The sequence below is a fragment of the Sceloporus undulatus genome, chromosome 3 (genome assembly GCF_019175285.1).
Source record: "Sceloporus undulatus isolate JIND9_A2432 ecotype Alabama chromosome 3, SceUnd_v1.1, whole genome shotgun sequence".
Taxonomy (NCBI): Eukaryota; Metazoa; Chordata; class Lepidosauria; order Squamata; family Phrynosomatidae; genus Sceloporus; species Sceloporus undulatus.
In genome coordinates this window covers 129,045,679-129,069,264 of record NC_056524.1, presented here as the reverse complement: position 1 = coordinate 129,069,264, position 23,586 = coordinate 129,045,679, and the positions used below count along the sequence as shown (strand labels likewise).

General features: G+C 38.5%; 1 protein-coding gene across 1 annotated transcript in view; it reads right to left on the bottom strand.

Moving 5' to 3' along the window:
- Positions 1–399: 399 nt before the first annotated feature.
- The window catches only part of DACH1 (dachshund family transcription factor 1), a 425,175-nt gene continuing 401,988 nt past the window's right edge, over positions 400–23,586 (bottom strand). The window contains 2 exon segments of the mRNA XM_042460363.1: positions 400–3,061; positions 14,471–14,514. Of these exon segments, the coding sequence (XP_042316297.1) occupies positions 3,044–3,061; positions 14,471–14,514 (62 nt within the window). The 3' untranslated portion in view covers positions 400–3,043.

Here is a 23,586-nt window from a genome sequence, read left to right as displayed (position 1 = left end):
CAAAGCTTTGTAAAATACGAATCCTGGGAATATCACAATATAAGGGGGGGAAGGTACAAATAACAGCTTCATAAAGTGAGAAATGTACATAAATAAATCATGTAGATGGGGGCAGTTTGCTTAGCTGGCAAGAAACAAAATATGGAAAATCTGCTTGTTAAACAATAACCACAGAGTATGCTTTTATGATGTGTTTTTCTCCCTTCACCACAGTAATTCATATTAGAGGTAGAAGCAGTTGCATGTTAAATAAAATCATTCAGCATTGTTCTCCTCGCATTGCAAAAAGCTGACTTATGTTGTTTTAAGATGCCTCCCATTAGAAAGTAAATATTCCTCCGATGTTACGCATTTCACAAAATTCAATAAAGATGAACTGTAAATAAAGTCACAGGCAGATTTCAGACAGTTTTATTAGCAGATTGTTGAAAAGGAGGAGGGGGAAAAAAAGAAAATTAAATACAATACCAGTAAACGTGGTTCTCACATTGAAACCAGGCTCAAATAACTAGGCTACCATAGAAAATTTTTCCAATTCTTGCATTATGATGTAAAAACAGATTTTTGTACAGATTTTGTACAACAAAATTCATAATAACATTTTTTATCATTTTTAGAAAACTTTAAATATATAGATAAAAATAGACAATTTTCATAGGTCCTACATGAAGATGAGAATGTTCTGTTCCAAGGGCTTGCATAGAGCGCAAAGATGGTTATAATATAGAACAACTAGACATTAATATCTTTTAAGATTACAAAAAGCATTTAAAACAATAATATGAACACATTTCTTCATAATCTAGGCAAAGGAAAAAAAACTGTATTAACTAAAGAGGGGCAAAGAAACCCAAATTCGTCATACGGTAGCATTTCAGGAACATAATATTTACACTTGTTTTAATAAGATATACTTCTTTTCCCCATTATTCTCAGCATTTCCGTTTATGCCTGTACCAAACCAAACAATGATGCATACCCAAAGATTCTGGAACGTATACACTGTAGAAATGGTTAAACCTACTTACAGGTGATTCTCTGCAAGGAGCAAGAGCAATGGAGACACTACTATAGATTTCATTTGTCGTTTTTATTTTATTTTTTAAAAAAACCTCTCCTCTCATATAAATAATTTAGCTGTTTGCCACAAAGTCCGTCTAGCTGTTAACCCATTAAAGATTGAACTTTTAAAAAGGAATATGCATTTTCTGAATATTTAGCACAATTAAAAATAAAAGAAAGGTGACAGGATGTTATGAAGTATCAGGTAATAATTTCTGAGTGACAAAATGTTCTTAACCTTTAAAAATTCGACAGGATGTTTTTTTTAAATGTAAAACCAATATGGGCCAAATCATTTTTAAGGCTTTGAAATACGTTATGAGCAAAGCTAACCAATTGTAAACACCAATATCTTGAATTTTTAAAAATAGAATTATTTAAATTTGGAATCAGGTATTGTTTTGACCGTCTGAATTACTTCAAGTGAGGCATTTTAAGAGTTCATGAATCTGATTATGTTTTCATACAACCAGGCATATTGTATATGCATAAAAGATGGCACGCGAAGAAAGCATAATCACATGTGGTGACACTTATCTTCAAAGTAGTCTTTAAAGGGATAACCTGGAGGAATGTGCAGAGCAAAGAAGATAATTTAAAATATAATAAGCCCTGTGTTGCAGCTTGCTTCCAGTTATGAGCACAAAGATGGAGAACAGATATCATAGCATTTATAAAGACAGTAAAAATAACACGAAACCAGCCTTGCCCAAGACACGGCAGGTAGGAAGGACAAAAGACTTCAACTTTATCACTTAGTTCTACGTGGTATTGGACTGATAACATCAAGTGTCTGATTAGCCTCTGGGAGTTTTTCCCCCTCCCCAGCAACGTTGAAGTAATAAGACATTAATATATAAAAATATTTCTGGCAGGTTGACTTGTTCGTGAGCCACAATTCACTCTTAAAAGTGCTGTTTCACAGCACTGACCAATATACATATAAAAGTGGCCCCAGTCATCCCCAGACGCTTCAAATCCCATTCGTTAATACTGTGACTTCAGGACAAATATTTACATGCCTGCATGCGTTAAAATTAGAAAGGTGTCGTTCAGACCAACAGGGTGACAAAACGTATTATCTAAAATTGTTGTTTTCCTAAAATCTAGTATTCTACGGCATACATAATACCTTCTGGGTGTGGTTTGTGGTTATATACTGTACATGTGACCAACAGTTTCGGTAGGAAGCAACATCTTATTCCCCCCTTTCCCAAACTACTGCCAGTTTACAATGAAAAATATTACAGATCTTTAAGCGTCTTTATTGATTTTGAGAGAGAGAGGATATTGTGAACAGAAACATCATAGAAACATGTTTATATACTGCAACTCCCACCCCTGCCGACACCAAGATAAAAGTGTTTGATTTCTGTAACATACTGCTGTGTTGGTCTCCTGGAAAGTATGTGGCAAAAAATAAGAGAACCAAGATTCTCTCCTAGAATTTGGAGTGGGGGGAAACCCTGTGTAACATTTTGTCTATTCCTATTCTGTGTTTGTAGGATCCTCGTGTTCCTTTTTGAAAGATTCAATTCTGAACTGTCTTGCTGGTTTACATACGGAGTAATAGTCTTTAGGTATAGAAGTGGACACTGTGGAAGTTTTGCTTGATGTGCTCAGTGAATTAAAGGACACAGTTTTCATTCCACAGCAAAGGAAATGCAAGTTCTTGCTCTGGCCAGTCTGTACTAGGAGATGTCCAACAGCAAAAGTCCTTTTAGCTAGCTGTCCAGATGTGTGCTACATCAGTTGTAGAGCCATTCTCTGCAACACAGGGAGAAGCCTCAGGAAACCAATGGAGGATGCTCTTGGAGAGAGCTTAGAATCTTTGCACATGGATACATGAAGCAGCCAAGTTGCCCAGAAAGCACCTTTGTTTTTGCAGAACTTCCAAAATGGTGAATGTATTACTGCAGAGTTCTTTGAATTGTAGCACTGATTTCTTCAGTTGAATAGGTTCAGTACATGACAGTAGTTTTCAAATAAAGTCGTCCATCTAAAACAGAAATAATAAGAAAAATGACTGAAAATATTTTCATCTATTAATATTGAATATAGCTACTCTTTAGAACAGAGAAGCCATGAAAATGTATTAATAATAATAATAATAATAATAATAATAATAGTTTATTTTTATCCTGCTTTTCCAACTTTAGATCAAAGCGGCGTACAGATTTAGATAAAATATACATCAAGATAAAACAATTAAAACAGCATTTAAAATAATCACAATAACATGGATTCCCCCCACTCAGCTGAGTGGGGGGAATCCATAACATTGCAAGGTCATCGACAGAGGGAGTAAAATATAAAATGACATCTCAGGGGGGAAGGCTTGGGAGAAGAAAAAGGTCTTAAGATTCTTCTTAAAGAGATCTAAAGATGTGGTGGAGCAGAGCTCGTCTGGGAGATTATTCCATATTCTAGGGGCCGAGATAGAAAAGGCCCATTGCGAGGTCCTCACATAACGTGCCGTTGGGACCTCCAGCAAGTTCTGCCCCACCGACCTGAGTGTGCGGGGTGGATTATATGGGGATAGGTGGTCCTCCAAGTACCCTGGGCCCAAGCCATTTAGGGCTTTATAGGTCATTACCAGCACCTTGTATTGCGCCCGGAAGCAAATTGACAGCCAATGGAGATCTTTCAAGATAGGTGTTATGTGGTCTGACCTGGAACACTCAGCGACCAGTCTCGCTGCCATATTTTGCACTACTGTAGCTTCCGGGTTTGGTACAAGGGTTGCCCCATGTAGAGAGCATTGCAGAAATCCAATCAAGAGGTTACCAGAGCATGTACTACAGTTTCAAGGTCCCTCCGGGCCAGGTAGGGGCGCAGCTGGCGTATCAGCTGAAGCTGATAACAAGCGCTCTTGATCGCCGCATCCACCTGAGATGACAGCTGGAGCGACGAGTCCAGGAGCACTCCCAAGCTACGAACTGAGTCCTTCAAGGGGAGTGTGACCCCGTTCAGGACAGGATGGCAAATCTCACCACCTGGACCCGGTGAACCTATCACCAGTACTGAAGGAACACAGTGAAACACAGAAATGTAACTACCAAGAACCAGAACCAGAAAATGCCAGTACCAATCTCTAGACTTTGAGAACTCTTGCTTATGTAACCGAAACAGTGCAAGGAGCATGTATCACAGATAGATATGAAAGTCTGAAATGAAAGTGTGTATGCAACGGGGGGGTGGGGTGGAAGAGAGAGAGGTGGGGAGGGAAAGGAATAAAGAGAAACATGAGGTGTTGGGAGAGAAGACAAAAAGGAAGTAATGCAATGTTTTCTCTGGATTCAAACTGAGTTTGTTTTCCCTCATCCAGCCCATTACCAACTCCAAACAGGCATCTAGAGGCGAGATGCCATCCCTAGTCACTGCATCAGTCGGAGTCACAGAGAAACAAATTTGGGTGTCATCAGTGTACTAATAACACAGCGTCCCGTATCTCCGGATGATCTCTCCCAGCGGTTTCATGTAAATGTTAAATAGCGTGGGGGACAGAATAGCTCCTTGAGGGACACCAGATGTCAGTTCCCTCTTATCGGAGCAGACGTCCCCCAGCTGCACCATCTGGAATCTACCCAAGAGGTAGGAGCGGAACCACTGGAGCACAGTGCCCCCGATACCTAACTCCCTCCGGCGTTCCAGAAGGATACCATGGTCAATAGTATTGAAAGCCGCTGAGATATCAAAAAGCACTAACAGGGACAAGCTGGTTTGAAACGGGTATTTCATCTTGTAATGATCATATATACAGTTCATGCTTTATTTTAAGTCTACTGATACCTCCTTCATGTTTCTATAGTGCAAATACTGCAATACTTCATAAAGGTTTGTGGTTTTAGAGGATACTGCATCCAAGTCACCGTTATAACAATAGAGGTGTCTGTAGCAACTTCTACAGATCTCTTTATCTTTCACTGGAGAGACCACTTAACTTGCTTTAGTCAATATGGCAAGAGCAATGATAGCTATGTATCACTGCCATTAAATGGTACCGGCTATGAGCCATCTCTGCCATTAGAAGATTACCAGTCATTTAGACTCTAAGTGTTTGCAGTTTTAAAAGTATACATCTTGAATGGGAGCTAGTAGCAAATAAGCAACCAAAATTAAGTAGCATAGCTCCATCTAGATAAACCAGTCAGAATCCCAGCAGGCAAATTCTGAAATACTTGCAGTTTCAAAACTTCAAAGGTACCCCATGTACACTATACATATTACAGTAATCCATCTTGGAGATTACCACAGCATGGATCACTGTGGCCAAACTCTGCTGCAAACAAGTCACAGTGTGTAAAATTATTTTGTACCACTGAGATCCCATGGGCATCTAGAGAGCATCTTCCAAAATCTGTAAATGCTTATTGAGGTGGTGTGCAATCTTCTTTAGAACAGGATGATCACCAAGTCCTCAGACCCAGAATCCATCTAACAACAAAACCTCTTTGATTCTGTGCAAATTTAACACATGGCATTTTTTTAAAACGGAAAACAATATTTTCTGTGCAGGAAACCACATTTTCTGTGCTGAAGTTAATATTCCTCCCTGCAGATAAGTATTGCTTTCCACGTGGAAAATAATGTAGTTTCATGTACAGGAAATGCTGTAGATTTGCATAGAATAAGTCCCAAACTGCAAAAATTCTCATGATGGTTCTGATCAAGGTTTCTCAGCACTCAAGAAAGACTTATTTATTTATTTATTTATTTTACCATTTTGAAAGATTTTTCCAACCCTAATTCAGACTGAGTTTATTTGCCTTCTGAGACACAAGCAAGCTCAACTCTGCTCCCATCCAGATTTAAATTTTGGATAGTAACTGTTTTATTCTGCACTAGCTTAGTATTTGAAAGCAGCACTACAAAATGAAGGGATAGGTTGATTATGTGATTCAAAATCCTCTGTCTTGGGTGAGGATCAGAAGAGGTAACTACTCTCAAATGACTCATCATTCTTCTCTCCAAAAGCTTATTGAAACTTAGAAATGTATGACCTTTTGCCGATCACTAATGGAGTAGATACATCCTCTTCTCCTTAACTGTAATGCAACTACACACATAACAGTAATGATTCTAAATATTTATTTATTTATTTATTTATTTATTTCAAGGATTTATATCCCACCTTTCTCCCACAATGGGATTCATGATGGCTGATTTAAGTTTAAAGTCATTAAAAAAACTAACCCATTAAAATAGATAAAACAAATCAGATCTCAAAAACTGTCATCTGCAAAACCCATGAAACTCTGAAGCCAAAAATGCTAAGCACTAATAAAAAGCCAATACTATAAAGATATGGATTTGGTCCCATTCTGCTGCTGGACCCTGACAGGAATGGAAATCATAAGAGGAATTTAACTCCTTTCGCCTGTCTTACAGGCTTGGGGGAATTTCACTTATCCAGAACTGAACTTGGTGGGATTATGGGATAATTAGATTTGGCGTGTTGTTTTAAATAGCTTGACCACTTGGTAAGCAGTGTGTGGGGGGGGACAATGTGGCTGTATACTGTGAGGGGCATCAACAGGCACTGACTGAATAGCAAAACACCTTCAGACTTGCTGACTCAACCTGGAGCCCTGCGTGTTCCAACTCACAACGTTGGGGCTGCAGTACCAGCAGTTAAGCACTGTGCCACCAGGGCTCTTAGAAGGATTGGGAAGAACTCTTGTATCAGCATGTGTGCCTGCACTGTGGCAGCTGCAGATATCAATGCAAATAGTTTAATCAAAGTAGCCTTAAGTTAAACTCATGTTTTGTGTCTTCTCTGTTCTCTTAGCGGGCAAGGAAAGGGGTAATGCAGTAAAACCAACAAACAAAATATTTAACAGATTAGTTTTTGAAATAGTCTCCAATGTTGTTTACACTTTTACATTTCAACTGAAAAAGTATTTCAAAAATATAGAATATGGAGTGCCAATTAGATATTAACCCCTCTTTAGAGAGTAGAGGGTTTTTCCACCCAGAAGAAAATTACCCTGATTTGGAAGGAAAAAACAAGGTCTTTACAATATTGTTTGAGATCTATTTTTGACAGAGACAAAAAGCAGAGAAATAGAAGCATGTCATTTGTACTGTGTATTATCCATAAAAGAGAAGCTCTGGCGAAAAGAGTCTTCTCCAGAGAAAGGCACCATTGTTTAGCTGATAAATTTATGGAATCGGGCGAGGGAAGCATGAATTAGCACTTGGTCCAGCAAGGAACTAATTTTGGTTTGTTACATGCTACCTTTTCAACATCTGATACAAACCAGACCATAGTAACAGAAATTTTCAAGAGAGAGATCAATAAAATGAAAAGCCTTCATCTAAATTAAAGGCTCTTAAAGAAATATCAAAAAGCACAGAGTATATTTAATGGGTTTTAACAGGAAAGCTAACCACACAAAAAGTTCACTATTACTGGGAAGACTGCTTATTCACCAACAGATCTCATTAGAAAAAAGTATATTGCTTGTGTCTTCCCTTATCCAAAATATTTGGGACCAGAAGTGTTTGGGATTTTGGAGATTTTTACATTTTGGAATATTTGCTTATACATAATGAGATATCTTGGAGATGGGATCTAAATCTAAACATGGCATTCATTTATGTTCTCTATAAACTTTATACACTTAACATGAAGGTAATTTTATATAGAACATTTTTAATGATTTTGTACATAAAACAAAGTTTGTGTACACTAAACCATCAGAAAGGAAAGATAACTATCTCAGAGCCCATACAGACAGGCCAAAATAAAGCTGCTTCGGGTCACTTTGGAGGTATGCTGTTTAAATGACACATGCATCTTAAGAGGCCAGAAGCTGCACCATAGCTGTGCTCCAGTCCTTAGGACTGGAGCGTGGCTTTGGCGCAGCTTCTGGCCTCTAAGGATGCATGCATCATTTAAACAGCATACCTCCAAAGTGACCTGAAGCAGCTTTATTGTGGCCTGTCTGTACAAGCTCTCAGATGTTATGTGGACAATTTTGGACTTTGGAGTATTTTGGATTTTGGAATTCTGGATAGGGGATACTCAACCTGTAGTAATGCTGTGACTGATGATATGAAAAGTTGAAGAGATGTAAGTGTAGGACAGTCATGTATCATACTTTACAGAAGAAAATATCTGAAGGGCTGTCAGTCCTCTCTTTCAAACTGTCCTCTGTTTGAACGCTTGTCTAATCCAAGTCCATTTTAAAGAAGAAGAATGTTAAAAAAAAAAAGGAAAGCACAGAGATACATTGAAAGTTTCCCAATAGTTCATAATCTGGATAGCAAATGTAGCAGGTACATAGTGCATCTGATCACAGCCTTCTCCACTATACAGAGATGTACTGTATTTCCACTGAACTTTCAGCAATAGTTTCTAAACCATCATCCATCCACAACGACTAGCATCTGGAAAGTCTATGAAAACTCCTGTATTATTGCCTGCACTACTCACGAAAGAGGCCAGGTTAGAATTCTATACCCTGACAGTCTAATTTGCTATGTATAGATTTGATGCTGTGTTTTTTAAATGGAGGTGTGTTTTTTTTAATCGAGGAATGTTAAATGATATGACTACCTGGCACAAGGTTTTTGTTCTCTTGAATAATATATATTAAGATATTATGAGTTATAAGTTACTATCTGCTGATAGATTACTGCATGTACTATTTTGCACTTTTTTAAAAACTAAAACTATAACATGAATCAGAACAAAAAAGTTGTTACGCACATATCAAATCTTGCATTGATGTCTTTAATCTATATCAGGAATTTTTTTTTTCATTTTTATGTGTCTGTTTCTCAACCCTCCCCAACACAATTTCTTTTCCAAAGGACATATACAGACATATCTTTCATATATGACAGGTTAGGTCCCAGACCACCAGTGTATAGAAAATATTATCTTAAATTGATTCGTAGCCTTCCCCCCCCCCCAGTTGCCAGTGCATTTAAAAACCTAAAAACATACTTACACTATCATTTTTAAGTACCAACAGTGCTAGGTCTAAAAATAGATGCAAAAGTAATAATATTTTTAAAAATGTCAGAAGACAACACTGAGACACAAAGTACACAAATGCTATAAAGAGACAGAGCTTGGATAACAACATGGTGCTGTACTGTATAACTGGAAAGTGCTGTATTAGTGAAGCACTTTAAAGTGAAGCACTTAAAGCAAGGTAGGTCTGTACACCAATCCAGTTAGAGGCTATATGCATGCAAGCAGCTTCACTTATAAGGAAGGACTGATTAAAAGGACTGGTTAAAACCTGGTGATTTTAATTCAGTGATCCAAATCACAAAGAGAAAAAAAAGGCATTTAGATAATTCAATGCGTATTTCTTGCATTTCCTAAACTATAAGATGTATTCCAGTATATGAATCTACCATTAAATACAGCATTAATTATTACAGGAGGGTGCAAGGTGTACAATTAATATTTTTTTTCATGTACTCATATTTTTGAATTTTAGAAGTTGTTAAATGGCACCATGTTTATTTAATAGATACCTCATATCTGTCTAGCAGAAACCAGGGGCTGATAGCTACTAAATAAAGCATTTGTTTATATAAGATGAAAAGTAGATGTCCTTGCTAGGTTGAAAAATGAACAAACTGCAGAGCTCAAAATATTTAAAAGCAAAAACATCCAAAAAGGAACAGACAACATCACCTAGATGGGTGCATTCTAGTGATAAAAGGATATAAGTGCCCCATATAGACAGGACAAAATAAGACATCCATTTTTATTGCCTTCTTAAAGGCCTCCAAAGATGTTATATGGCGGATCTCTTCCAGCAGGTCATTCCAGATGCATGTGTCCTAAGAGTCCAGAAGCCACGCCAAAGCAATGCTCCAGTCCTCTGGTGCAGCTTCTGGCCTCTTAGGATGCGTGCATCATTTAAACAGCATACCTCCAAAATGATCCGAAGCAGCTTTATTTTGGCCTGTCTGGATGGGGTCATAAGAATCCAGTAGAACCTTTGAGATTACCTGGGCAAATGTAAGGTCTAGTTAAGACTTTTGTGGACTATGGCTCATCACATGCATGGTGTCACACCTCTGTGGCACTCCATGAATCTGAAGAAGTCTAAATATGTGCTAAAAATTTATTTTCCCCAGTTAATCTCAAAGGTCCTTCTGGATTCCTTTACTGCCCTTTAATGTGAAAATAGACTAAGATTTATGAGTTCAAATGCACCCTAATGATGTACACAATAGCATCTTGTGAACCAGGGCTAGATCCCAGAGCCAGTGACCATCTGCTAGCCCTTTACCGCAACACCATAATATCAATGTTGCATAGCATTTAGAAGTGATCTATTCTGATGCTGAACTCAAAAAGATATTTTTCCAGTGCAGCTTCTCTCTCTCTCCCTCTCTGCTGAGTAAGTGCCCTCTCCCAGGATGAATTTCTTCTCTGAAGTCTCCAGGAATAGTGGATTAAATTTAAAACGGAATGAATCCAGGACTTGCAATAAGAAGATACAATTGCTGCATGCCCAACCTTCCTTTAACTGGATGGTGAATCACCAACACAAATTACCAGTTGAAAACATAATCCCCACAATCAATTGAGAAGGATATTTCTATGAATGGGTTGAATTCTATTTCCCACAAAACCCACAAAACTGGGTGAGAGCTAATATTTATGACAATATAACCAGAGGTATTTTGAGTCTTTGGTCCAGTGTATATGCCTAGCAACTCACAAGGGTGGTTGTTTACAGATCATGTTTAATGTTATTAGAATAATAGTTCCCATGTTCAGAAGACAGAGAAATGAGTCTTTCTATTCAAAGCACTGAAATTATTTCTTCTGCAGAATCCTTGATTCTCCATCAAACATCTCAAATGACTTTTCTTCATTCAACTGCTGGTAAGAAATCATGGCGAAAGTAAACTAAGGTCATTCTCTGCTCTTACTTCAAATGCACATTTTTCTTAGTGCAAAATACAGTGTCAACCCATTACAAAAGAATTCTTATATGCTTTTAATTGCAATGCCTCCTAATGACATTCCCAGAGTGGATTTTCTTTATGCTCTTTCTCTCTTATACTTTTCCAAAGCCTACTTTCATACAAATGCACTCTCCCCCCGTTCTTCTCCTTCTGAAAGATCTTTCCAAGCTTCAACAAAATGGACCATCTTCCCACCACCTATTCAATGGATCTTCTCTCAGCCTTTTCTGTCAGTCTTTGTTTCTTGTTAGCTTTGTGTCAAGAGTGAAAGGGAAACTGCATAAATTTTTAGAAAGGCATTCTTTCCCCCAAGACAAATAAAAAAGGAGGAAAAAACCATCGACAAGGATCTCAGAGAAAAACTCCCCCTCAACTCTTAGGCTAACATCAGAAATCTAGCCCAGGAGACAATTAAGCATTAACATGTTTGTTTGAAAATACAAAAAAAAAAATCATTATCTGTTTTTGGGAATAGCAAGTTATAATTATTCTACCTGAATAATAATAAAAAATAAATATTTTCTACACTAAGACTATTACACAAATTGTGGCAGGAACACATACTATGCAATATTCAATAGAACCTCTGCTTTCTGGAATGGATAAGAGCTAATGAGTAGTGAGTATAGTGCCTATCCCAGGCTCAGCGAAGGCAGCAGAAGCTGGCTATGGAGAGGGATGGGGCAGCAGTGGAATTCCCCTGCTTCAGTTGGAGGGCAAGACTATGAAGTTTGTCGCATTTAGCTTAGAACGGCCCCTGAGCTTTCTTAAAGGGACCGTTCTGGGGATGGGAGATGGCAGGGAACGCTGTATATCACACAGCGAGAACACTGCCGCTGAACGTTCCCCTTCCATTCTGAAAGCGTTCTAGAGGGATGATTTTCGAGAACACTTGAGAAAGCATTCCCGAAAATCGGCCCTGGTTAAAGCCTCTTTTCTACTCAACAATCTCCAGAAGTGAGGAAGAGGCCTCAACCTTGCCTCCATCCTAAACAGAAGTGTTGGCTTTATGCAGGTTTATAGTGCAAGAAACTGAGAGAGCATCTTCTTCTAGGGCACAATATTAGTTTAGACCTGGGCATGTCTTAAAGATAAGGGCATGTTCCACTTGGGAAAAAAAGGAAGCAGGGGGTGGGGGTGGTGTTACTGTGGTGATTCTGATACAGATGGGGGAGAGAGAGAAATAGGGAATATTTAATTCTAAAACAGTAGCAAAAGCATAGTTGCTAGATGATTCTTGTATTGCATACACATAAGAAGGGATGCTTGTTCCTCAGAGAGGCTAGATGTTGCCCACCCTCATGATAGATGCTAATGAATCAGAAATGTGGCTGGTGAGATCAGGCAGAGGAAACGATTGACACAGTGGCAATCATTTACAGTTTCATGTGGATGCGTGCAGGAAAGGATATCTGTATTCACCAACTTTTCTCTTAGCTGGATTGGACTGAACGAGGATACATAAAATAAAGTCAAACTTTTTATTTGAATAAAATTAAACCTCTTCATACTAGTTAAAGAATGTAATCATCAGCATTTCCTGTTAGGATTGAACCTTACTGAAAAATGACAGCTATTTTTGTTTCTTTAGCAGCTATCTGCTTGTGGGCACCTGTAGCCTAATGAGATTTTGCCATTTTTTGAAAGAACAGCTGTACATGTGTGCCCAAGTGCACATAACCTCTTCATCCAATTGTTGATAAAAGCATCTCTGACCCATAGCTCAAGCACATTTCAAATTACATAACTGCTGGGCTTATTTGTTTTACTAAGGTGGGGGTAAATGTGAATTACAGTGTAATCCTAAACTTCCATTCAGTCCAATGTTTTAATAATTGAAGGAAAAGGAACAAGAACAATAAAACGGGAGACAAAGGCAAACAAATGGGAGATGATTCATGCAGTGTCTGATAAAACAAGCATCAGGAAATCCAAATAAAAGCAAGCATCTTGCAACAGATGGAAAAGATCTTAAACAAACGGTAACCCTTATCCAAAACACTTACTAGGAAGTAGCTAATTAAGTGCATACTCATTTTTGCCTTGCTGATTTAAGATATTTAAAATGCAGAAAAGGGATATCTTATTTATCATGCAACCAATACAACAGTTAGAATCTAAGCTCTTGATCACAGGTATGCTTTTGAGATAAAGTTGATACATATTAAAAGAATATAAAAAGGAATTTCTAAAAGAAGGTAAATTTGTAAGCTGCCCCAGAAAGCCTACATAATGAACACGTATAACAAAGCTCTGTATCTTAGCTGGTACCTATAAGTATGCATAATATGTAGATCATTTTAGGGCTAACTCTCATCTAGGTGGTAGTGACTAAAGAGATTCACACTTTTCCAGCCATAGTGCTAGAGATATAAGCTGGAAGTACTGGAGACTGGACCAGGAAGATCTGCTCTATTAGAATTCTATTAGAGCACTCTAATATTCAATCCCAGGCCTGCCAAACATACAGCCCATGGGCCACTTGTGGCCCACCAAGGGATTTGGGACGGTCCATGAGGACTTCAAGGCTTCTCTGCTGCCCAGCTTTCTCTTGGATAAGAGTTGGACTGTGGAGTAGGTGGAAGGGCAAATGTATGCCCCTAGCCCAAACCTCCTCTGCAGCCCAGATTTCTCCCAGGAAAGAGCCGGGCTGTGGAGGAGGTGGAAGGGCCAATACTTGTTCCTTAAGGCTCCTCCACAGCTTAGTCTTCTCCTAAGGAGAAGGCTGGGCAGAGGAGGAGGAGGGGGGGGAATTAATATTAATATTTTTTTTAATATTGTAAGCTGCTCTGGGTCCCAGTTTTGGGAAAGGGGCAGGAAATAATAATAATAATAATAATAATAATAATAATAATAATAATATAAAATATTTTGTTCATTCATTTTACTTTTACTTGGAATGTGAACTGCTATAAAACTATCTGAGGCCTGAAGAAGTTTAGCCTATTTTAATTGTGGCCTCAACCTATTAGTTGTGCAGGTCTGCCCTACTCAATTATAACTGTGGTGTTCTAATATGTTAGAACTCTATCAGAATACTCTATTTCTGAGTTAATGCTTTGGTTGGGGAAATGTTGCCCATGGGCCATTTAGAGCCCCCAGGTTGATTTTTTTCCCCACCATATTTTGAGGTGGGTCTGGGATAGGCTTCCAGGTCGTGTTGCAAAAAAGGGCCTCTCCTGGGCCTAAAGTGGTAAGGAGTGGAGTGGGGAGAAGATTTTAGGGACAAAATAATTACTACTACTACTACTACTACTACTACTACAACTGATTGAGGGGTGTAGCCCAGTGAAGTTTCTTGGGGGCAATTCACATTGGGATAATTAAAAAAATATTTTTAAACAGCCCAGATAATTTTTAGGTGCCAGGTGAGCTTGGCTACCATTTTGTTTTTGCTTTTATGAACAGCACAAAAGAAATTGCAGGAAAATGAAAAACAAGATGACTAATTACTTACAATCACTGAACCTGCATTTCTAAAGCACTGCATTCCGGTCACTTCTATTAGAAGAAAAGAAAGGGGAAAACGGGGGGGGGGGGGAATAAACAAATGTCTGAGTAAACCGCAGACTGTGAAGTTATTGCTAAGTATAATTAGCTTGTGATCCTCCATGTTCGTGGGTTCAACTCAACTTTATGTTAAAAAAATTAATCCACTGTACAAAAGTTACATATGAATCAGTATATTACTCATATTTAGTCATATCCCCAGATATTTCTCAGCAATTTCCAAGAATGAAGAAGTATGCTGTAATGATGCACAAGGTCCTAAAAAATGAAATGCTTAATTCTGTGTTAGTGGAATGCTGTGAAGTAACGGTTTGTTAACAGATAGATCAGGAGTGCTTATTCTGTAAATGTGACATATTTGGTACATTTATTCCTGCCCTGTTTTTCATCTGTAATATTATGTATTTATTTCATACATATCATTCTCTTCTTCAGACAGATTGGAGCATCTTGCATAGGACATCAGGTGGTGTCCTATCTATATTCCAGTACATGTCACAATGGACAAGATCCAGTGATGTCTTCTAGCTTCCATGGCAGAGAAGCAGCAAATCTGTTTTGGGTTTTAGACTGAACTGTAAAGGGATTCCTATTTTGGAGGTAAAGTTCAATATCTTAGATACTTGGAAGTCAACTATGCCACTGACAGAATCTATAAAGCTCTACAGGTAGCCCTACGCATTGAAGTAGATTTGCCTTGTGCTTTTCCTGTTCATTGCTTGGCTTATTGTTTATAGCTAGAGATCTTTGCAAAAATTCAAATGCACCAACAAGAACATGATTCAAAAAATTAATTTGCTACTGATATAGAACATAGTAACTAATATCCAGAGACAAGGAAAGCTCCTAAAAACAATGAATCAAAGAATCAAAGAAAACAATAAATCGATAAACCCAATTGTTGTAAGCCAGCTCATATCCGTCTTCAAAAAAGGTGTATGGGGCTGAAAAAGTGTCTATGGTTTGAACCTACTTGAGGTTGGCTTGGAGGTGTGGTGTTTAGATGAGTCACAGCACCAACTGGGATAGAAGTTGCAGCGGTGATTACACGCCAGCCAACTTCTCTCCCGCTTAGGGGCATGGCGCTTAGACGCCACTTTCCTCAGAGTCCACTTTTCCAAGGGAAAAGCCAGCTCTTCAGGAGAAGGAACGCCTTCTTTCTGCCCCAAATAGGAGAGGAATCTGGCTGGATTGGGGACAGGCATTTTTTTTGCCATAGCTCCAATCCTGCCTCAAAGGCAGCTCTAAGCTTCCCCTTTTGGGCTGTATGTATCCCCCCAAAGAAAATAAATTATCATTGCCATATTCATTGCCATGTTAGGGAGTTACTATAAAACTTCACTGTGATCTAGGATAGCATCTTTCATATGGATCCCTGCAGCAGCCAGTATAAAACAAGCAAGCAAACAAACAAAAACCCTGCCTTGGAAGTCACAAAACAATATTTGTCAATATATATTACCAATAAAACAGAATGTAAGCCAAGTACATAGGACAAGTTTGTTATTACATTATGTGACTTCACGTCAACTCCAATGTAAGACTATTCTCTCACAGAGCTTTCTTGGCAAGATTTATTCAGAGTTTACCACTGCCTTCTGCTTTGGTTAACTTGATCAAGGTCACCTGTGGGTTTCCATTGCTGAATGGGGATTCAAAATCTGGTCACTTAGGCGGGTTACAGACCGCCATAGGGGATGTCCACAGGACGTCCTAGGTTTAAAAAGGGGCATCACTTCTTGACGCCCCCAAGCCTAATACGTCCTGAGGACGTACAAGATGGCGGCGCCCCATCTACATGGGGGCCACCATGATGGCGTCACGAATGCGCCACCTCCAAACGAGGCAGCGCGGATGTGACGCCGTCACGCCGCATGAGGGCGCTTAGTGTGCCCTTTCATGGGTGCAGGAAGGAACTCTGAAACGGAGCTCCTTCCTGGTCTTGCGTTGCTGGCGCAGCCTTTAGATGGCTCCGCCCAGTGACGCAGAGGAGAAAGGGGCCAAGCGGCCACTTTCTCCTCCTCCCCGCTGCCGGGGGGTGTCCTTGGGGCTTGAAGCCCCAAGGACACCCCTTTCCAGGCCTTGGGGAAGTGGCCTTTTGCCACTTCCCCATGGCCTGGAAAGTGGCAGATCGGAGCCTCATCGGCTGCCGCTCTGGCCGCTGAGGCCCCGATCCGGCAGGGAAAGGGGCGGGTGCAGGCCACCGCTTTTCGGCAGTCTGTAACGCGCCTTAAAAATCCTAGTCCAGCACTCAAACAACTACACCACACCAGCTCTTCCATAAGACAAGCATATGGGACAAACGTTCTAAGTACATAGGACAACATCACATATATGAAAAATAGTTCAGCCCTGCAGTTCCACAAAGACATCTACACAGAACCAGAGGATAGCAATAGCAAGTACATTTCTATAGCACTTATTGATGTACTAAGTAGTTTACAAAGTGTAAGCTAATTGCTCCCAACAAGCTGGGTACTCATTTTAGCAACCTATGGAAGGATGCTAGGCTGAGTCGACCTGGAGCCCCTGGCTGGTATTGAACTCACAACCTTGTGGTTTGTGAGTGAGTGGCTGCAGTACAAACATTTAAGCACTGTGCCACCAGGGCTACAGAGGAGTTTGATAGTGTTGACTATTAAACCATAGCTTGTGTGAAAGAAACAGAAAGCTCTGAAATCTTGCCTAAGGTCAGGAAAAGGCTGACCATGAAGACTCTGGTAAGGTCATGTAATACTTACAAAGACAAATAAGATTTTTGCTGTATGTGACAATGCACTTTGGATTTTTTTTCCACACACAAAAAACTATATTTCACTATAATATCTATGGAATGATGATCAAAGAGGGCAAATAAAAAACAATAAAATAGAATCTGAGTAATATGTCATATCCAGAGGTTCACTCTTTACAGTTCTGTAACTTGAAGTAGTATGGTATATCAGGGAACATAATTAACACTGGGTACCATGCTTTCAAGCTGACCAGTGGAATCCAGTGAAAGAGGGAAGGGGAGACCACCCATTCCCCTTCTTCATTCCATTGCAATCCCTGCGCAACCCCATATCTGCTTTGGGAGGCTGTGAAAGTGTGGATTTTCTCTTTCTTTTTTTTTTTTTCCCTTCTGAAGTCAGGGAAATGGGAGGAGATTCCCGTTTTAAAGATTGTTCTGTAGAGCTAAACCATCCAAACAGGAATGTAAATAATATTCACCCAACGTTTGAAATTATAGACTTAAGTGAAACAGATTTGTACTGTCTATATTGGTGAAAAATTCTCTTCTATTAACTCAGCAGTTAATGTGAGTTATATGTGCAACAACATATATATTTTCCATACAATAAGTTGCCTAAGCTGATACCAAAGATGAAGAAACGTATGTATAACAGTATATTTCTGAAACCCAGGAGAAGACTTTCATGTTAATTTTATTGTACTGTCGACCCTCCACATTCACGGCTTTGACACTTGTGAATTTGATTATTTGTGAGTTCGTGCCACATGCGCATGCACTCCCACTCCTCCTCCCTCCCAGGCTTTCCCCCTTAGGGCAGGGGAAAGCCCAGGAAGGAGGGATCAGCTGGAAAGGGTGCACCCTCCTCCATGGCTCAGAGACCTCGGACAAGCTCTCTGAGGCATGGGAGGAAGAGCGAGAGCAGTGCACACGAGTCCCCTGCCTTCCTTCTGATGCTTCAGAAAGCTGAAGCAAGCTCCCTGAGGCATTGGAAGGGAGGCGGGGGAATTGCTCACACATTTCTCTCCCCCCTCCTCTGATGTCTCAGTTTATTATACAACACCAGTTCCTCCATCTTTTACCATCACAACACATGCTAGCTATTATGCTATAGCTACTTTGGTGACAAGAACATCACACATGGGGAGGGGGGAGGATTGTTGTTATAGTTCCTGGTTCACTCTTTATATTTCTCAGCTAGGCAAAAAAAAAAAAAAAAAAACCCTCAAGATACACCATCCCATTATTTCTATATGAGCTTCTGTCTCCTCGGATGTCCTTCAGGAATGATTGTACAGGGATCACAATGCCATAAACAGTTGAAAGAGCTGGAAGACAGTAATGGAAACCAGTCTTCTTCATTCTTCAGAATGTGAGCAGGGAGTTCTATGGCAAAAAGTGTAGTAATAGCAGAAAGGTTCACAGAGTGTGTCCACCACAACCACTCTAGCCACACAATGTGCAGTTCTAGAGAATATAAGACCCATTCTTCTGTTCACTAAACACCAAGTGGGAAAGGCCTAGAAAATTCCCTGTGTACACTGAGCGTCTATTCTAGGTGTCTCAGAATCCTCTGCATTGTGCAGGCTCCTTGGAGCGCAATCTGTAAAGCATTTCTGCAGGGGGAAAAAGTATTACTATGAATGAACTGAGGTGAAAGATGGAAGAGTCTGTATGTCTTTCATGGATGTGCTACAGTTGGTGCAGTCACAGTCCTTTAACAGTACTGCACTAACATTAGTGAAAACAGGTGAAACCTACTGATACTGATGTATGTAGGTACACAAGTGATATTTAGCATCATTTAAAAATAAACCTTTTAAAATTAAGGCACTAAATTACAGGTGAGGTGCTGCCTCCTGAGGTATGAGAGCTACAATGGCTACCTTTGGACACATAGAAGTATATGGCCTATTATATTTGTTTCTGCTGCTACAGTAGCAACATTCCCCCCACACACACATTTCCCTTTAAAACATGCACACAAGAAGTGTTTGGCATGTTTTTAAGCTTATATATGCCCCGTAGTCATTTCTGAGAGAATGAAACAAACACAGCACAACTCTCCTTGTTGTTGTGTTAAAGAGATATTGTGCTTTTCTGTAATAATCACAGTGGCAGATTCAGTGATGGCAAGCAGCAAACGGGATCCTAAAATCTGGGTAGAGGAGAAGAGTGTGTGGTCTGCACCACTATACTAAATATAACAGGAAAGGAAAAATGGGATACATAACGTAATTTATTGTGCATTTGACTTTTAGTATCAAAACATTTGAGCCATCATGGTATACTGGTTTGAGAATTCGACTCTGACTCTGGAGGGTGTGAATCCCAGATCAACCATTAAAATTTACTAGGTGGCTTTGGGCAAGTCACATACTCTCTGTGTCAAAAAAACAACAACCACAAAACCCATGATAGGTTCACTTCAGGGCTGCCATAAGTGGGAAATAACGTGAAGGCACACAGTGACAACAAGAATGAAAACATTTACTTAGGAGTGATTCCAATACAACATTACCAAGGGTAACCAAAACTGGTTTGAGTGCTGGATCAGGATTCTGCAAGACCAGGGTTCAAATTTCTACTTGGACATGGAAAACCACTAGCTTATCTTGGGCAAGTCATTCGCTGTCTGCAACCTCCCTCTGAACAAGTATCACCAAGAAAACTCCATGGTGAGCCTTATGCTCATCAAAAGACAGAAGCAACTTGAAGACACACAGCAACAACCAAAAATGTCTTCTTTACTATTGCAAAACAACGACATGGAAAATTGTTTTTATTTCTCTTTGAAATCTCTGGAATTTTTAAAATAAAGAAATAGTATATCATTAAAATCTCTTATTTTATTTCTGTTTAGGTGTACCATAAGATCAGGCTGCCCAACAGTAGCTAGAAACATGGTTAAAAAAAAGATAATGACTGATCGGCAAGTAGGGATTCTTTCACTCCTCTACCCAACTAAACCAAGAATTGGGTGCACAAATGCAAGTTACAGACAGAGAAGAGTTGCTTTTGTATATGTGACTGATATACAAGCTCTGTGCAGTTGGCTGTGAATGATTTAAAGTATGTCTGAACTACATGATTTCTGGGGAGACCCCACATTTCAACAGTGTAGTCATACAGAATTTTGGTACCAACTCATTTTATTCAACAGGATATTATCATCTATTTAAAAATATCAATTTTAGGTAATGGGAAGCACCAAATAAATTAATATATGTACAGCATGGTAGATACTACACATATTCATAATGGCTATTATGGAGAGTTGTCAAAGTCTTGTCATTCAATGCAGCTTATGAAGTACAATTATATATCTGTTCAGAAGTAAGCCACATTTGGATTTATCCCCAAATAAGTGCAATCTTAATCAACAATTCAAACACCAACCTGCTCCATGCAAAATATTGAAAAGTTATCAACAGACAGGTAGTATCTGGCCTTTTAAGAACCAATTAGTAATCTTGATCTAGGATCTGGGGCCCTACTTCTGATATTTTACTATACTTTTCCTAGTCTTCTCTACCCCCAACCCCTCCCCAAATTCGTTTTTTCCTCTTAATGTTTCCAAGTGGTGGACTCTGGTCTAATGCAACTTCTTCTGGTTATTAGCTGGGAGTCATGACTTATAAGCTGAAGAGGAAGGCACTGGAGATCTCATTCATAATGTAGAGGCAACTCCAGCTTATCACAAAATATAGTGTATATGCAAAACAAGCTGCGGCCTTCTGTAGCTCCTCGGGGTAGTATGCCCTAAGAAAAGCATTTCTTATATTTAAACTTCACAGTGTCAAATGAATACCTAACACTTTAATGTGTGCTGCATTGGCTGTATGTCCAATTAAAAAGTTCCTGAGCAGAAGGGCAACATTATAAGTGTTGTAGATAAATAAAAGAGACAAAACTGTTTTGTAATCCAGTTTTATCTTCACACTAATTTGATGCTTTTACGGATGCGTAGTTGTAAGGACTTTGACTGTGTGGCAGTGTCACATTACAACTTCACCTGTCTTTATAACAAAGACAGTTATAAGTATCTGATATAATTTTCCATGTATATTGTTTGTATGTGAGTAAGGGTATATATAGCAAGTAGAGGAAGAAGGGGAACCTTTTTTGTGAAAATAATCCAAGATCCAAGGGGCACTTTAAAATCTCTTTGTCTTTATAAGTGGCACTTTCTCATAGCATTCTTACATAGTGCCTACCTCTAAGCTGCAGAGAGAGCTATTATATTTTTAAACAGATTTTTACATACCTTTCTACTTGTTAGGGAGTTCTACTTGAGTGAAAATTTTAAGCAATAAAAGGAGGGGCGTGTAAAAATTGGGGGGGAGAGAGAACCTTTTATGCACCTTTATTGAATAAATGTGTTCCATTGTCCTCTGAATCCACAATGGTTTGCATAGTTCAAGTGTGGGCTTATTGTTCTTACAGTGTTGTACTTATCCTTGAAAAATGAATATCCAGTTCATAAATCTTATTATGTACTATGTTAAATTCTGTATAGCAGCAATCTTGCATTGTAACCATCTCTTTGCATTCCCCCATTACTATCTGCTACAATATTAACTACTTGATACATTACCTTGGGATATAGGTGGTCCCCTTCTCAAGTAATAGCCTTAACCTTTGCCTCTGAAAGACTAATCACTGTCCTTTTAGATCCATAACTTTTATAGAAAATGCTTTCTGCAAAGCACTTCATCACATTTCATCTCCTAATGCGTTCCTATTCTGACTTTAACATCACAGCTTTAATATTCCTGCTTGAACCATCGTTTCATCCTTTGAATTCTCTTCCATACAAGGTGGTGTTATTATTACTTCAAATAAATGCTTTTACTACACTTGATTATGACCTATCCTTGCTGTGATAAGGTTTAAACCCATTTAGTCCATATTGCTGCATTAATATTGAAGCAGCTGGCTTCCCTCTGTTCTTGGTATTTTTAAGTGCATTTTTACATAGACTTATTTACAAATGAGATTTTAAAATAGCGATGCTCACAGAAAAATAATTACTTTATTAATGCCTTATGTTCTTTTTTAGATTAGGTTTATAGTATGCATACATTTATTTTTATTCTTTTTATAGTTTATATTGATTTTTATTATTTTGTGATATTGATTATGATTTTCTGAATTTGCCTTATAAGTCAGATCAAGGCTGCTGTTCTGTCATTGGAAGTGGAACATCAATTTAATCAATTAAGAATAATAAAAATAAAAGTCATCACCATTGCTATTTCGATAATAATAAATGAAAAACAAAAATTCCTTGCTAATCAGTAAAGATTCTGGAAAATATTAAATGTTGATGATTATGATATTGATATTAAGGTGACAATCTATCTTACTTCACCTGAAGTAGGATAATAACACTTTTATATTTTAAATGCTATTATCATTTAATTGACTCAGAATATGTAATAATGTATTTGTGGTTTTTTTTATATGTTGTGAGCCTAAAGAGAGCGTTTTTAAAAAAAAAAACACTTCAATTATAAAAACATTTAAAACATACAAACTTGTGCAACTTTTATTTTAATGAAGATGAGAAGTTCATTAAAGAAGATAAATATTTCATTAGATGTTAAATAAAACAAAGAGATTTTTTGGCTTCTCTCAGCACAAAATTCCTTTGAAAGATTAATTAATACATGCAAATTATGCAAATTAGACCCATGCAAATATTTTATGAAGACAATTAAGGGAACCATTAATTACTGCTTTTTTTGCTTCAGTGAGATTCATTCATTTAATTTTAATTTCACTTTAACTGTTCTGATGTATAATCTTGCAGCTAAGAACTTTATCTTTCCTGGTGGGTCACTTAAACTTATAAATTTCATCAAGTGAGCAGCAACCAGAATCTGAACAGATACTCTCTGGGCTATGTTGAGTATCAAGAGGAAATTTTTGACACAATGCACTTTGAGAAACTGGGAAACTGAAAGGGAATGTGAGCTCATTCTTGGACAAGGTTCAACTGCTGAAAAAGCAATTAATTTGCTTTGGCTGTGCTAATATAGGGGAATTAGAAAGTGTGACACAAGACAAATAGAAATAATTAGTTCTCCAAAATGATGTTCTCATTAATATGGTTTGAACAGTAGAAATATAAAAAAAAAAAAAAAAAACCCACAACATTATTGTGGCTTGTCTGCATTCTGTCCCCAGCCACAAGAATCAAAATAGCTGGAGAAAATGCAGTTCTTAACCTTTAAAAATCCCTACAGTAACAATGTTTGCTTTTCAAAAAGGATGCAGTGAAATAGGAATTTTTGCATGCAATGGATCTGGTAATTTCCAGAGCA